Source organism: Echinops telfairi, unplaced genomic scaffold, assembly GCF_000313985.2.
Source record: "Echinops telfairi isolate 266 unplaced genomic scaffold, ASM31398v2 ScPeMD7_7457;HRSCAF=8495, whole genome shotgun sequence".
NCBI classification, from domain to species: domain Eukaryota; kingdom Metazoa; phylum Chordata; class Mammalia; order Afrosoricida; family Tenrecidae; genus Echinops; species Echinops telfairi.
Window position 1 is genome coordinate 22,317,552 of NW_022111357.1, and position 13,874 is coordinate 22,331,425.

The 13,874-nt window shown below is 54.0% G+C and overlaps 1 protein-coding gene across 2 annotated transcripts in view; it reads right to left on the reverse strand.

Moving 5' to 3' along the window:
- The window catches only part of EPHB2 (EPH receptor B2), a 147,328-nt gene that overhangs the window by 22,076 nt on the left and 111,378 nt on the right, over positions 1-13,874 (reverse strand). For both annotated transcript variants that reach the window (XM_004705119.4, XM_013005292.2), the window contains exon 5: positions 9,037-9,161. In XM_004705119.4, the coding sequence (XP_004705176.1) occupies positions 9,037-9,161 (125 nt within the window). The remainder of the gene's footprint in view (positions 1-9,036; positions 9,162-13,874) is intronic.

Consider the following 13,874-nt stretch of genomic DNA (forward strand, 5'->3'; position numbering starts at 1 on the left):
GTGTCCCATATTCTAGTCAGCAGTAGAATTCTCGCGCCCCACCTGGGAGCCCTGGGTCGCATTTCTCCCCAGCTGCTCGGTCAGTGGAGGCTTGCACATTGCGCTAAGAGGCCGACTGGGTTTCAGTGGAGCCGCCAGACTATGCCAGACTAGAAAGAAAAGCCTAGAAATCTACTTTGGGAAGTCAGACCATGAAAACTCTAGATCTTAATAGTCTAATCAGCCACTGATCACAGGGAGGGGTCAGACCTGGCAGTGCCCTGTTCCCATGGGGTCATGTGGTGGGGGCTGTGTTTATTCGGAGATCCTACCTTTCCTGGACTATCTGAACATTTGCAAAGAATAGGTGTTGCTATTGACATCAGCAAGAAACCCACTGCTGTTTAGTAGTAGCAACTCTGTAGGATGCGCTAGGGTTTCCACGGCTGTAATCTTTACAGACGCAGACTGCCACCTCTTTCTTCCATGGAGCCACCGCTGGGCTGGATCACTGACCTTTCAGGCAGCAGCCGAGTGCTTCAGCACTGTGCCACCAGGGCTCCTGGATGAATATTAAACTACAATTAATTCTTGAACAACACAGGCTTGAACTGCTCGGTCCACGTACACACAGGTTAAACCAAAACCGAACGATGGAGAGGCTGTGTGTCGCGAAGCACCTCCGTGGGAGCCTTTGGTCCCTCCAGCAAACGTGCATCACAGTCAAGAGTGCCCGCGAGGAGTTTCCGTTGTGTTTAGAGCAATACCGCAAACCTTGACTAAGACCAGGGACCCATACAAAGTGCCACTAGTGCTGCTGGAAGTGTTCCCAAGAAGCAGAAGAAAGCCACCTCATAAGAACAAGTGGATCGCTTGATATGCACTGTAGCTAGAAGTCTGTAGCCGCGGCGGTCTGCCGTGCCAAGGTAAATGCCCACGGTGAGTAAAAAGGCAAGTCATGAAGCCATCACTGCCTCAAAACAACAACAACTATGACAACAACAACAAAATTCACAGCCATGGAGTCGGTTCTGACTCACAGCAGCCCTATAGGACAGAGGAGACCTGTCCCTGTGGGTTTCTGAGACTGTAGCTCCGTAAGGGAGCTTAAAGCCTCATCTTTCTTGGGGTTAGCAGCCCAACACGTAACTCACGACACCGCCAGGGCTCCAGCGGCTGTGCAGCTATGCCAGCAGGGGTGAAAAGCTTGGACTTTTTGGCAAAACACCTTTTTATCTTACATGGAAAATTATGATTTTATGTGGGTGCTGTATGTCACACAGGTACCATCCAAGATACATGTTAGCTGACTGCTTATGTTATTGGTTAGGTTTCTGGTCAACTGCAGCCTGCTAGCAGTGGAGTTGGGGGACGTCAATGTTCACAGGAGCAAACGGTAGAATGATCCCCAGCTGCTCCTCTCTCTGGCCACTGAAACAAGCTGCCTGTTGCTACCGTAATTCCTTCTCTTACGTCTGGGGCCACACCGGAGCGGAACCCCGAGTTCCTGGTACCAATCTGACTACCCAGAGAATTCTGCAGCGGGCCGTTGTCATTTTCTTCTAGTAATTCTGGGGCGTATCGAAAAGCAAGGTCGTTCCTCTGAGGACTAAGGGGCTCCTGACTCCAGCCGTGGCTTTTTCCACTGCTTCCTATGCGTGTGAAAGTTGGCCATTGAATAAGGAAGGGCCGTCGGAGAACCAGAGGATTTGGAATTGTGGTGCTGACGAATACTGCAAATGCCATGACTGCTAACAGGACAAACGGTCTTGGAAGAAATACAGCCAGAATGCTCCCTGGAGGCAAGGGTGGCAAGACCTTGTCTTCCACACTTTGGACATGCGGTCAGGAGAGATAGGCCCTGGGGAAGGACGTCATGCTTGGGAAAGTGGAGCGAAAAAGAGCGGGGCAAAGAGGAAGGCTGCATCGATGGGCTCAGGCACAGGACCAGTGGTGAGGATGGCGCAGGACTGCACCGTACTTTGTTCCGTTGCTCACAGGGGTGCTATGGGCCGAAACAGACTTGTTGGCACCTTACAACAAAAATACCAACATCAACAATTCCAGAGCCTTTTACTGAAAATGTATCTGAAAGGGAGACATTTTAGAATCAGCTCTTCAAATCTCCCCAAATTTTACAGAAGCATTAAACACACAGACGCACTGGCAGGGGACGCTGGTCTTTGCCACATGGAGTCAGTCCTCCAATCTGAGAGCTATCGCCTTAGATCTTTGACATCCTTCATATTCATTTCCCTCTGAAGTTCTCTCTCTCTCTCTTTGTTAGGTCCCTTTCCTGAACACCTTCAATGTTTCTGTTATTGCAAATGGTATTTTTAGAATTAGCTTTTCAAATATTTATTTTTGTTGGGAAGATCAGTATTTTCTCTGTGCCTTAATATTTACAGACGACAGCTAAATGCTTTAAATTCTAAAACTTGATTTGTAAAATCATTTGGACATCTATGAAAATGTTTTAAAATTTCAAAGGGGAAAAGAAAAGTTATACGCAGATTTTCGCATAACCTGACTGTCCCTTCCCACCTTGTTCAAAGGCCAACTGTATTTAAAAATCTTCAAAACACACGAGCCTCAGTACCAGGCATGGACACTAGGCGCCGCTGTGCAGCATGGAATCTGCTTGCCTTGGGAAGAGCGTGTGATCCCACAGACAAGGCGGATGCCCACGGAACAATAAGGCAGAGGCTTTAAATTCTCTGATTATAGGAAGAGATGGATGCTTTCATGTTGGTGCCATGGTGCCTTGAGAAGGCGAAAACCAACGTGAGCAGTTACCTTTTTTAAAGGCAGGCATGGAAGACAGGATGAATGTCATTTCAAATCCAACACTTTTCCTTAATTGCAGTGGGAAAGATCTTTTATTTCCCTGTGGCTCAGTTTCCTAGTCTAGAAAATGGGACCGTCAATGCTAGTGTTTCGGTGTAAACTGTGATCAGGTGGTGCCTGGCATGTAGGAGATGCTCACAGGGTCCATTCACCTTCTTCTAACCAGGTGGCCTGAACGGTGATTGAGCGCCAAGGAGACAGGGGAAGGAATTTAGAGGGTGGTACGGAATCAGGAGAGACCAGTCCCTGAAGAAGGATGCCGTGCTTAGTAAAGTAGAAGGGCGGCGAAAGAGGAAGGCCAACAAGAGGACTGACACGGTGGCAGGCATAGGAGCCATTGTGAGGATGGCCCAGGACCGGGCAGTATTTCGCTCTGTGCTGCGCAGGGTTGTGTTGGTCAGAACTGAGTGGATGGAATCAACCAGGAGCCCTGGTGGCGCCATGGGTAAGTGCTTGGCTGCTAACCAGGGGCTGGTGGTTTGCACCCAGCCAGTGGCTCCACAGGAGAAAAGATGTGGTGATTTGCCTTGTAAAGATTGTTGTTGTTATTAGCAGCTGGGCTCTACCTCAGTGACCACAGGCACCTCAGAATGAACCCCCCCCCCCCAGCCCTGGCCCATCTTCACAGTCAGCACATGTGGGGGCCCATTGTTGCAGCCAGTGATTCAATCCATTTCATCGATGGTCTTCTTCTCTTTTGCTGACCCTCTACTTTCCTGAAAGGGCTTTAGCCTTGGGAATCAGATGAGGCAGTTCTACTTTTGTCCCCTAAGGTTGCTACGAGTAGGAATCAAGGCCCTAGACATTGTTAGCAGCTCTCAGCTTCAGAAGTTCTGGTGGTACCATGGAGTGAGTGTTGGGCTGCCAATCACAAGGTCGGTGGTTCAAACCCACCAGCTGCTTTGAGGGAGAAAAATGTGGCAGTCTGCTTCTGGAGAAACAGTCTCTGAAACCCTATGGAGTAACTGTCCTCTGTCCCTGAGGGTCACCACGAGATGGGAGGAGACCCGAAAGTGCTCTCTGTGACCGACTCCACTCTCATTAGCTCCACTGCAGTCAGCTGTCACCAGGGTGCATGAATGCAAAGGGGGTGCATGAGGGACTCAGTTCCTCAGAGTCCCTGGGAGGCAGGGGCAGTGAAGGTGGCTCGGCCGTTAACCAAAAGGCTGGAGGTTCAAAGCCACTCAGAGGCACCTCAGAAGCCAGGCCAGGCAACCCTGCAGGGGATCCATTTTGACAGCCCTATGGGCTGCAGTGCCACTCTGAAACACTTGGGATCACTAGGTCTTGGAATTGGCTTCAGGCAACTGACTTGCAGGCTACCACCTGAACGTGGCTGGGCTTTCCTGGCCCCTGGTTCCCCAGGTTCCCCACCGGCTCCAAGAGTGCCTCCCGCTGTGCCCTCGGCCTGGACTGCCCATCCCGTCCCCTGGCTTCTGCCTGGCAGAAATGTCTGTTGAATAAACACGTGAATCCCCATGGGACACAGGGCTCATCCACTACAGGAACCTCTTCCCCCAGAGCTTGGAGGCAGCCAAGGAAAGCGGAAACCGGCGTGTGTCCATTGGGGCGGCTGCCTCCGGAGGCCACCTCCTCAGGACACGGCGTTTTCCAAGGCTCAGCTTCCCCTCGCCCATGGCTGTCTGATGGGCCCCTCCTGGAGCCCCGTGGGACTTTGCTGCTCCTCCCTGGCTGTGTGACACCTTCTCAAGGCTGCTCACACCTGCGCCTGTCTGTGGAGTCCCTGAGATAGCCGGGTGACTCTTGGGACCCCTGGGACACAGCAGGGCCTGGCCCCAAGGCTGGGGACAGGCAAGGTTGAACCTCCAGTGTCCACCCCGAACCTGAGAGGGGGTACCTTCTCCGCATCCAGGTCCTGGGAGGAGGGCCTGGCAGAAGTGAGGGCATGTCTCTTCACAGTTGTAACTGCCCCCCTCTCTGGTCATTTGTGGCTAAAGCCCTTTGTGGCAGGAGCTGGTCTTGCCAGCATCTGAACGGTAGAGAACTGGGGAGATGGACGGGCAGAGGGCCGGGTGCCGAACGAGGACAAAGGTCCAAACCCTGGCCACAGAGCTCTGTGGCCCTCACGGTTCCCTCCTGCTCAGTGGGTGAGCAGGGCTTCTGCGAGAAGGACCGGACGTGAGCTCCTGCGCTCGGGCACGCCAGCAGGTGGTGACTGTGGGAACAGCACAGCCTGCCTACCCTGCCACCCAGTCGGGCCCAGTTGATCGGCGTGGTGGCAGAAAGTAGGGCAGAGCGGCCCGCCGGCTCACACCTCCAGCGGCCTGCGCTGCCGGCCCTTCACAGCGGGAAATAGGTCGCAGGCAGGGCCTGCGCAGGGATTCCTCATTTCCGCTCCAGTCTTTGGGGACAAACACTTTCAGTTTCATTTAATCATAAAGCTTCTTAATTAGTTTTTTTTCCCTCCCTTCCTCCTCTTTCCTTTTTGAATTTGGAGTTGCTAAGCAGTCCCTGCCTGAGGGAGAGGAAGCGCTGGGGTCCCCCGGGGGCTGGGGAGCAGCTGGCTGGGCTGCCCAGGACCTTGGCTCCCCCTCAGGGGACTGGGCTGCTCTGGCCCTCAGGTGGTCACTGGCCCAGTCACCTAACGACCACTTCCTGAGCACCTACTGTGTGCCAGCCACTGGGGACACAGCGGGGATAAAGGCAAAGTCTCCACCCTTGAGGGATTCCTGTCTCGCTGGAAACGGTGGTAGCAAATACCCAATTACCGAGTAATATTTTAAAAAACTGTAATGACGGTTAATAGCATGGATGAAGGCTGGGCACTCGGGGTCCCTGCCTGGTCTGGGAGCCAGAGAGGTCTTCCCTGAGGAGGCGGAGCAAGGCCAGGGCGGGGCCCAGGTGGAAGGCTCCACCCCTTGCGCACGCAGCCCTGCCCCACTCATTCACAGGCTTCCACACTGGCTTCGCCCACTCATTCATGAATCCGGCTCCCACAGTCACTGCTCAGAGGCAGGTGTGAAGAGGGCCCCGCTGGGGCGGGAAGACCTTCACCCCAGGGGATGACACTGGGGGGCCCTGAGGATGCTGAGGGCAGAGATGAGGGGGCAGGGAAGGGGGAGGGTAGATTCTCAAGACAGGTTCTGGGGCTTTCTGGTGTGTGGGCTGCAGTCAGCAGGGTGCAGGTCGGGGGCAGGGGTTCATTTCTGGTTCCTTCTGTCCTTTCGTTGGATGCCCCCTTGGTGCCAGGCCCACAGCACTGGGGAGGGGGAGGCAAGCCAGACAGGTGCGGCCCAGGGCCGGTTGGAAGGCACTGCCTGGAGGAGGGCTGAGCCAGTCAACAGGTAGCCTGAGAGCACCAGGGATGTGAGGCTGGGGGTGTGCTTGGGCCCCTCGGACCCTCACCAGGGTGGGTTGATTCAGCAGCCACACGCACGGAAGAGCCCCCTGGACCTCTCGCAGAGCTGGCCATCACGGTCTCATCTCTCTGCCCTGAGCCTTAAGGATGAGCCTTCCCATTCACGTCAGATTCCCAGGCTTGTCCTCAATGAAAGGCGTTCCTATCAGTCATTCACACCTTAGTCTAAACCAAAGCCCAGGTGACAACTCTCCCCGGGGCCCTTGTAGCTTCTGTGGCTGTTGCATGTGGCTCAGGAAGCAGAGCATTGAAGTCATCACACAAAGATGTCTCCTGGAGATGACCACAGGGCTGGCCTCAGCTCAAGACATGATGCCCCCGCCCCCCATGACAACACTATGGAGGGGAGCACTGAAGATGCAGGTCAGGGAGTGGCCGGTCTGACCTGCCCACACGGGTGCAAACCGAGAGGGGAGTGCAGCACACCAGCAATGGGAGCAAAGTCACCATGTCCCTGAGGAATCCTGGTTGTAGACTTCTGACTCAGGAGTCGGGGGTGGAAAGTGCTTGGCACCTCATCTGAACCGTTTGAGGGCTACTCAAAAGGGGGCCACACTGAAAGTCTAAAGGTGTAACTTGGGGGGGCACTAGGCTGCAGGAAGAGCAATGGGGCCTTGCAGGAGGCGTGCCTCTTGGTCACGCATGTGAGGACTAAGGGTGCTGGACTGGTGGATTATAACTGGCCTGCTCGCTAGTGAATAGAGGTGTCCATCCACCCTGGGTCAGGATGGCAGTGGACGTGCAGCTATTTGTATGATCTTTCTGTTTTTCTTTTATTTTAAAAATGTTTTTCTTTTGTTCTCTTTTGGTGTCTATCTATATAAGATAGGCAGGTTAAGCAATCCCAAGGAGACACCAACGAGACTGATGGTTGGGGTTGTAGGGGCAGTGAGAGGGGAGGAGGTGGGGGGAGGGGAATGGCGAGCCAACAACGACAGGGACAGGGAAAGAACAAGGGTTCTAAAATTGATGGTGAGGAGGGTGTAGTGTTCCTGGTTGTGTCTGATCAATTGCAATGTATCCAAGAGGAATTATGGAGAGGTGAAGGATGAGTAAACATGATAGTGGGGCCGGAGGAAAGAAAACAGAAAAAGAGGAAAGAAGAAGAAAGTAATAATTATATATAGGTATAACTATAGATATGTATATATGTAGATATATAAGGATAGGTGTATTTGTCTATGTATGTATGTATATATATATGTAACCTCAATAAGTAAGCAGATGGACTTTGGGTCTCCACTTAAATCTTACCTCAGTACAAGAATGATTTGTTCTAATAATGTGGCACTGGGTGATACTTACCTTCCTGACACGATCACTGAAGACAAAATGGGTGCATAAGCAAATGTGGTGATGAAAACTAATGGTGCCTGGCTATTAAGAGATACAGTGTCTGGGGTCTTAAATGCTTGAAGTTAAACAAGTGGCCATCTAGCAGGGAAACAACAAAGCCCACATGGAAGAAGCACACCAGCCTGTGTGATCATGAGGTATTGATAGGATCAGGTATCAGGTATCAAAAGAGCCCAAACAAACAATTATATTGATAGGAAGGAGCATGGACAAAGGCAAGACCCAAAATCCACCTGTAAGGTAACTGGACAGTCCCTCCCAGAAGGGCCACATGGTAGGAGTGATAAATCTAAGGAGTGGTATAGCACTGATGAAACACATAACTATCCTCTAGTTCTTTAATATTTCCTCCCCTTACTATTACAGTGTTTGTTTTACATCATTAATCTTGTTAGACCTGTGTATGTTCATCTGTACAATTAAGAGCACTAGATGCATGAAAGCCAAGATAGATAACCCTTTCAGAAGCAATAACAGGAGTAATGATTCCATGAGGGTAAGGGAAGAGAGGGGGGAAGGGGGAGGGGGAGATGATAGCAATGATTATTGTATAACCCAACTTGAGGGGAACGAATAACAGAATTGCAGGTGAAGGGATACATTGGATGGTATAAGATATGGCACATAATAATAATATATAATATAATAATTGGGGTTCCTGGGGGTTAGGGTGGGGAGGGAAGGGATAAAGGGGAGCTGATATCAAAGAGTCCAAGAAGAAAGAAAATGTATTGAAACTGATGGTGGTAGCATTTGTACAACTATACCTGATCTAATTGAAAAATGGATTGTTACAACATCTGTAATGGCTCCCAATAAAAAATAATTAAAAAGAAATGCTCCTGGAGTCTCGTGGGTGACGAGCAGCTCCATCTGCCTTCCTGTGCAGATTCCCCTGCATTTATCTGGCTGGAGCCCCATGTACCCCCTTGGCCCTGGTGCAGCGGGCAGGGCAGACAGGGGAGGAGACGGAAGAAGCTCAGGGAAGGCACCGTGCTGGCCACCTCTCCCACCCTGCACACCACCCCCACCTTACACAGGTGGAAGCTACAGTTCAGGTTGGAAGACAGCTGTCCAAGACCACACAGCTGGGTCAGGACAGAGGAAGGATTTGAACTCACAGCTTCTGACTCTAGTCCAATGTCCTTTCTCCTATACCTGTGCCTGCCAACCTGGATCCCTGGGTCCTAGAGGCGCCTGCAGGGAGTAGTGGGTCTGATTTCAAAGTTCAGCCAGAAATTCCCCATCCCCCACCCCAGGGGGAGCTCTAGCACCCTCTCGGTGAACAGAAGCTCTCCTGAGTGGCTCTGCCCAATAATAAGGCCAATTATTATTTAACAAACACTGCTTTTTTTGAAAACTGGTTCTTACAGGTCCAAGGAAGGGAAAGTCAAGATCATGGACCTTGGGTGGGGAACAAACTGTGGCCGTGGGCAGAGCCCCAAGATGGGACAAGCAGGGTGGGTCTTAGGTACCTTCTCGTAGTACTGCAGCTCATAGTCCAGGATCACGCCGTTGGGCTGGTCGGGCTGGGACCATGAGAGGGTGATGCTGTCCACTGTGCGGCTCACCTGGTGCATGATGGACACAGCCGAGGGAGCTGGAAGAAAAGCCAGAGGTCAAGGGTCAGGGGTCATATATGGGCATGAAGGTACAGCTTCCAGCTTGACCTTAGAGGGAGAGCTGGGGATCCAGACGGCGGAAGGCACCTGGCCAAGACCACACAGCCAACCGGGATCCCCCCCAGAGGCCTTGGTCCACTCGAAGGTGGAGGGGCTCGAGCAGGGCCACCTTCCTGGCTCTCCCAGCACGGCCAGGTCACAGATGCCAACAACCCTGCATCCTGAGGCCTCATCATGTGGAGGGGAGGCACCGGGTCCCTTCTCTGGGCCTGGGCCCCAGTGGGTAGACTAGATGCCCTCCCCGCCCTCTCCCGGAGCTCCTAGTCCACACGCGTGACACACAGACCCCAGACACGGCAGCAGGGGCTCTGGTGGAGGGAAGCAGAGAGGCCTGCAGCCGAGAAGATTCACTCACTCACCCAACAAATCTGTGTTTAGTGCCTCTGAGCGAGCACCTGAGAAGACTACAGGGTGGGAAACTTAGTCCCCTCCCACATAAGTCCATCCCACCTCCTGCCAACCAGGCCAGGGCCCCGGCCGGGTTTAGTACTAGAAGGACTCTCAGAAACTGAGGTCCAGAGATGGGGTGCGATGGGCCTAAGATAACACAGTGAGATCACAGCTGGCTGGCCCTGCCCCTGAGTCACTGAGCCGATGGTCTGGGGCGTGGCCTGAGAAGCTGCTTCCCTAATCAGCTCCCTGGTGGAGCCCTGGTGGCATAGTGGTTACATGTTGGGCTGCTAACCTCGAGGTCAACAGCTCAAAACCCCCAGCCACCGCGTGGGAGAAAGATGAGGCTTTCTGCTCTCGTCAAGAGCGACAGTCTCAGAAACCCACAGGGCAGTGCTAGCTAGCCTGTCCCTAGGGTCTCTGTGAGTCGGCATCGACTATGGCAGCGAGGGAGTGATGAGTTACAACTGAGTGGACGGACGGCAGTGCATTTGGTTTTGGGTTCTCCCAGGTGACGTCGACAATGCTGGTCCAGGGCCATACTTTGAGGAGCAGTGGATTCGGGGCCACAGCAGGGAAGTGACTTGTCCAGGGTCACACAGCAGGTAGTGGTGGGCCTGCGTTGGGAGCCCCGACCTGTGAGTCCTGGTTGGCACTTTCCACTCCCTGCCCTGCCCCTCTCATCTGCCCAGGGCCAGCTATTCCTACAGAGCCCCCAGCTCAGAAAGCCCTGGAACAGTGGTCCTATCCTGACATGTGGTGAGAGAGCAGGGGCGAGGCTGCCCGGACAGGGGTGTGTATCTCTGTGTGTGTGTGTGTGATGGTGGTGGTGGTGCAGAGAGCCTGGCTCAGGTATACAAGAACTGCTCAAGCCCACTGCTTCAAGGTGATCCTGACACATAATGCTCCCGTAGCAGAGAGAAGACTGTTCCCAAAGGCTTCCCAGGCAGGATGGAAGTAGTCTGGCCCAGCTTTCTCCTAGGAGGCTGAGGGTGGGCTAGAACCGCTCATCTTTGGTTAACAACCAGATGCTGTAACTGTCACACCACCAGGGGTCTCTGCACACCACCTGCAGAGGGGTGGACACTTTTCCCTCCGTGAGAACACAAGTGTGACATCAAGCCGGTCGCCTTGGCAATCCTGTGGGGCCCAGGGCACCCACAGCCCATAACAGGCTGTTGTTAGGTGGTCTTGGGCCTGTTCCGACTCTAAATGACCCATGCGACCAGGTAGGACTGCCTCTGAGGGTCTCCTAGGCTGTGCTCCTCATGGAAACAGGTCACTAGGTCCTTCTTCCTGGGAGCTGCTGGGTGGGTTTGAACTGGTAACCTTTCAGTTAGCGGCTGAGTGCTTAACCACTGTGCCACCAGGGCTTAACCAGTGCTTAACCACTGTGCCACCAGGGCTAACATCTAATCTACCACTTCCTTATTGCTTATTGTACACCTGTCTGTGGGCAGTTCAAGGCCACCAGAGGTGTCCTGGAGGGCCGCTGGTGGTGGTAGGTACTGCTGGCTTGGGTCTCACTCAACGGCACTATGTAGAAGGAGCCCCAGCCCAGGCCTGCGTCACCCTTACAATCATTGCCGTGTTTGAGACCAATGTGGCAGCCGCTGCCAATCTGGCTGGTCGAAGGTCTCCCTCCCCGCCACCGCGGATCCTCTCATTGTGACATATTCATCGCTGAAAGCCCACGGAGCACAGCTCCATTCCCTCACGGGCACGGTCAGGCCAAGGACACCTGCCAGGAGGGAAACAGGGGCACCTTGGCCGGCCCTGCAGAGGTTCAAGGCCGTGAGGAGGAAAGGGATGCTTCTCTGGGGTCGCTGCGAAGGAGAGTCGATTTGAGGACAACCGGCCGTGTTTTGCTTTTTGCATCGGTGAACTCTGTAACACCCATCGACACCCTAGGGGGCGGGTATTATTATTGGTGGTTTACAGATGAGGACACGGAGGCCCAGAGAGGCCAAGAACTCACCCCAGATCACAGAGCAAGCCACGGAACTGGGATTTGAACTCAGCCTCACTCCTGAGTGTCTGAAGCTGGAGAACAGACAGCAGGGTGGGTGGCTGGAAGCCAGGGACCTCAAGCGCCCCCAGGACTCCTTGGCTTTGCTGCTACCCTGCTGCTGCCACGCCAGCTTCACCCAGGGCTTCAGACCCTGCCGGCTCACCCACCACCCACTGGGCCTCCCACCCCGGGCTTGGAGCTCAGCTGCTGGTGGAGGCAGGTCCCACTCGGTGATGGGGGTCTGGCCTGGAGGGCTTAGCTGGCAGGTTTAGGTTACAGGCAGCTAACTCGGCTCTGATCCCGTAAGCCCCGGAACCCCGGGCGGGGCAAGGAGGCAGCATTTGCTGGGAAGATGATCAAGGCGTCCAGCCGGGGCCAAGGCGGGGCCGGCCTTTCTCCAGGAATCCGGCGGGATTAACGGCAGAGAAAGGGGAACAGCTGGAAGTTCTCCCACCCCTCTGCTGCCCGCCGCCCACCCTGGGGTGTCAGGTTTCCATGTAAGTTGGTCATCAGGGGATTCTGGTATTTTCAATTACCAGCCGGGCACGCCGACAAGGGGACGGGGTCAGTGGTGCCCTGTGACCCTAGCAGGAAGATGGAGCCCCAGGGAGCAAGCACAAAAGAGGCTTGTGGCTGAGGTGAAGAGAGGAGGAGAGGAGGGGAAGGACAGCCGCCAAGAGGCGGGCGGGGTGGTGGTGGAGGGGAGGAGTGTCTGCTTGGCTGGGGCAGGTGGTCAGGGGCCCCGCTGCCCCAGCAGGCCCCATGTTCGAGTCCAACTCTTCTCTAGCTGAGGGCCCGTGGGAAGCCGTGTCTTCTTGCTTTCTGAGTCCTCATCAGGGAGGAAAGCGGGGAGCCTTCTAGGTCTCCCGTCTAACGCAGGGTCAGAGGGTGTGCGTTTGGGGGCTCCCCCAGCGAAGCCTCCATAGCCCCAAGCTCCCCCAAAGGAAGCAAGCCCTTCCATTAGCCTTTGCCCTTGCAGCTGTCAGAGGCCCCCTGAGCCAAAGGCACTGGGGAGAAGTCGCCAGGTGCAGAATTGAGACCACACCCACTTCCCAAACTCATAGACCCCACCGCTTCCCTGACACTGTCGCTCCGTGCCGGAAGCCCTAGCTGATTCTCCACTGCACCTGGACTCAGACGCAACCTGCCCAGTGCCTGCCCACTTCCCCCCCACCTGCCTCCCACTCCCAAATGCCACCCACACGGACCCCCTTTCTATTCCAAACATTCTGCGGTCATTGACCCTGCGGTCTTTCTGCCTGGCATCCTTGCCCCCCAGATCTTCCATGGCCAGTAACTTTATTCAGGTCTCCACTCCAAGGTCACCGCCTCTGAGAAACGCCTCCTCCCCCACCAAGCATCCTGCTCCCCTCCTGCACTCCCCATCCCACATCCTGCTTTAGTCTCTGCACCTCGCGTGCTTGTCGTAGAGAATATCCGTCTCCTGAAGACAGGGGCCTGTCTCTGTCACGTTGCTGTTGGGTGCTGTCCAGTTGATTCTGACTCACGCGATCCCATGTGCAACAGAATAAAACACTGCCCGACGTGCGATAGGGCACTAACATCTACGCGCCTACAAGCAAGTCCTGGTGCTACGCCAATTACTCAAATCAATGCACCAAACACAAAAGCTAATAGTGATGCGGAAATTGAAAAATTCCACTCACTTCTTCAGTATGGAGCCGCTCACCTGTGCAACCAAGATGCATTAATCATTCTTGATGATTGGAATTAAAAAGCTGGAAACAAAAGAGGAAGGCTCGGCAGTTGGGAAATGCGGCTTTGGTGATGGAAATGTAGCTGAGGATCACTGGATAGATGTTTTCAAGACCAGGACTTCTTCATCGCAATGACCTGTACGCACATGGACCTCACAGAAGGCATACACAGAAATCAAATAGACTACATCTGTGGGAAGAAGTGATGGAGACGCTGTGTGTGACCAGTCAGGGCAAGGCCGGGACTGACTGTGGAGCAGACCGCCAATTGCTCATATGGGAGTACAGGTTGACGCTGAAGAAAATGAACACAAAATATGACCTTGAATCCATCCCACCTGGATTCTGAGACACCTCAAGAACAGATTCGACGCATTAAACACCGAGGAGAGGACCTGACAAGTGGTGGGATGGCATTAGGGCCATCACACACGAAGAAAGTGTAAGGGCTCTCTTACAGCCAACTCTGTACTGCCAGAACCTGGAAGAGTGGGAGGCTCAGGAAGAGAGAG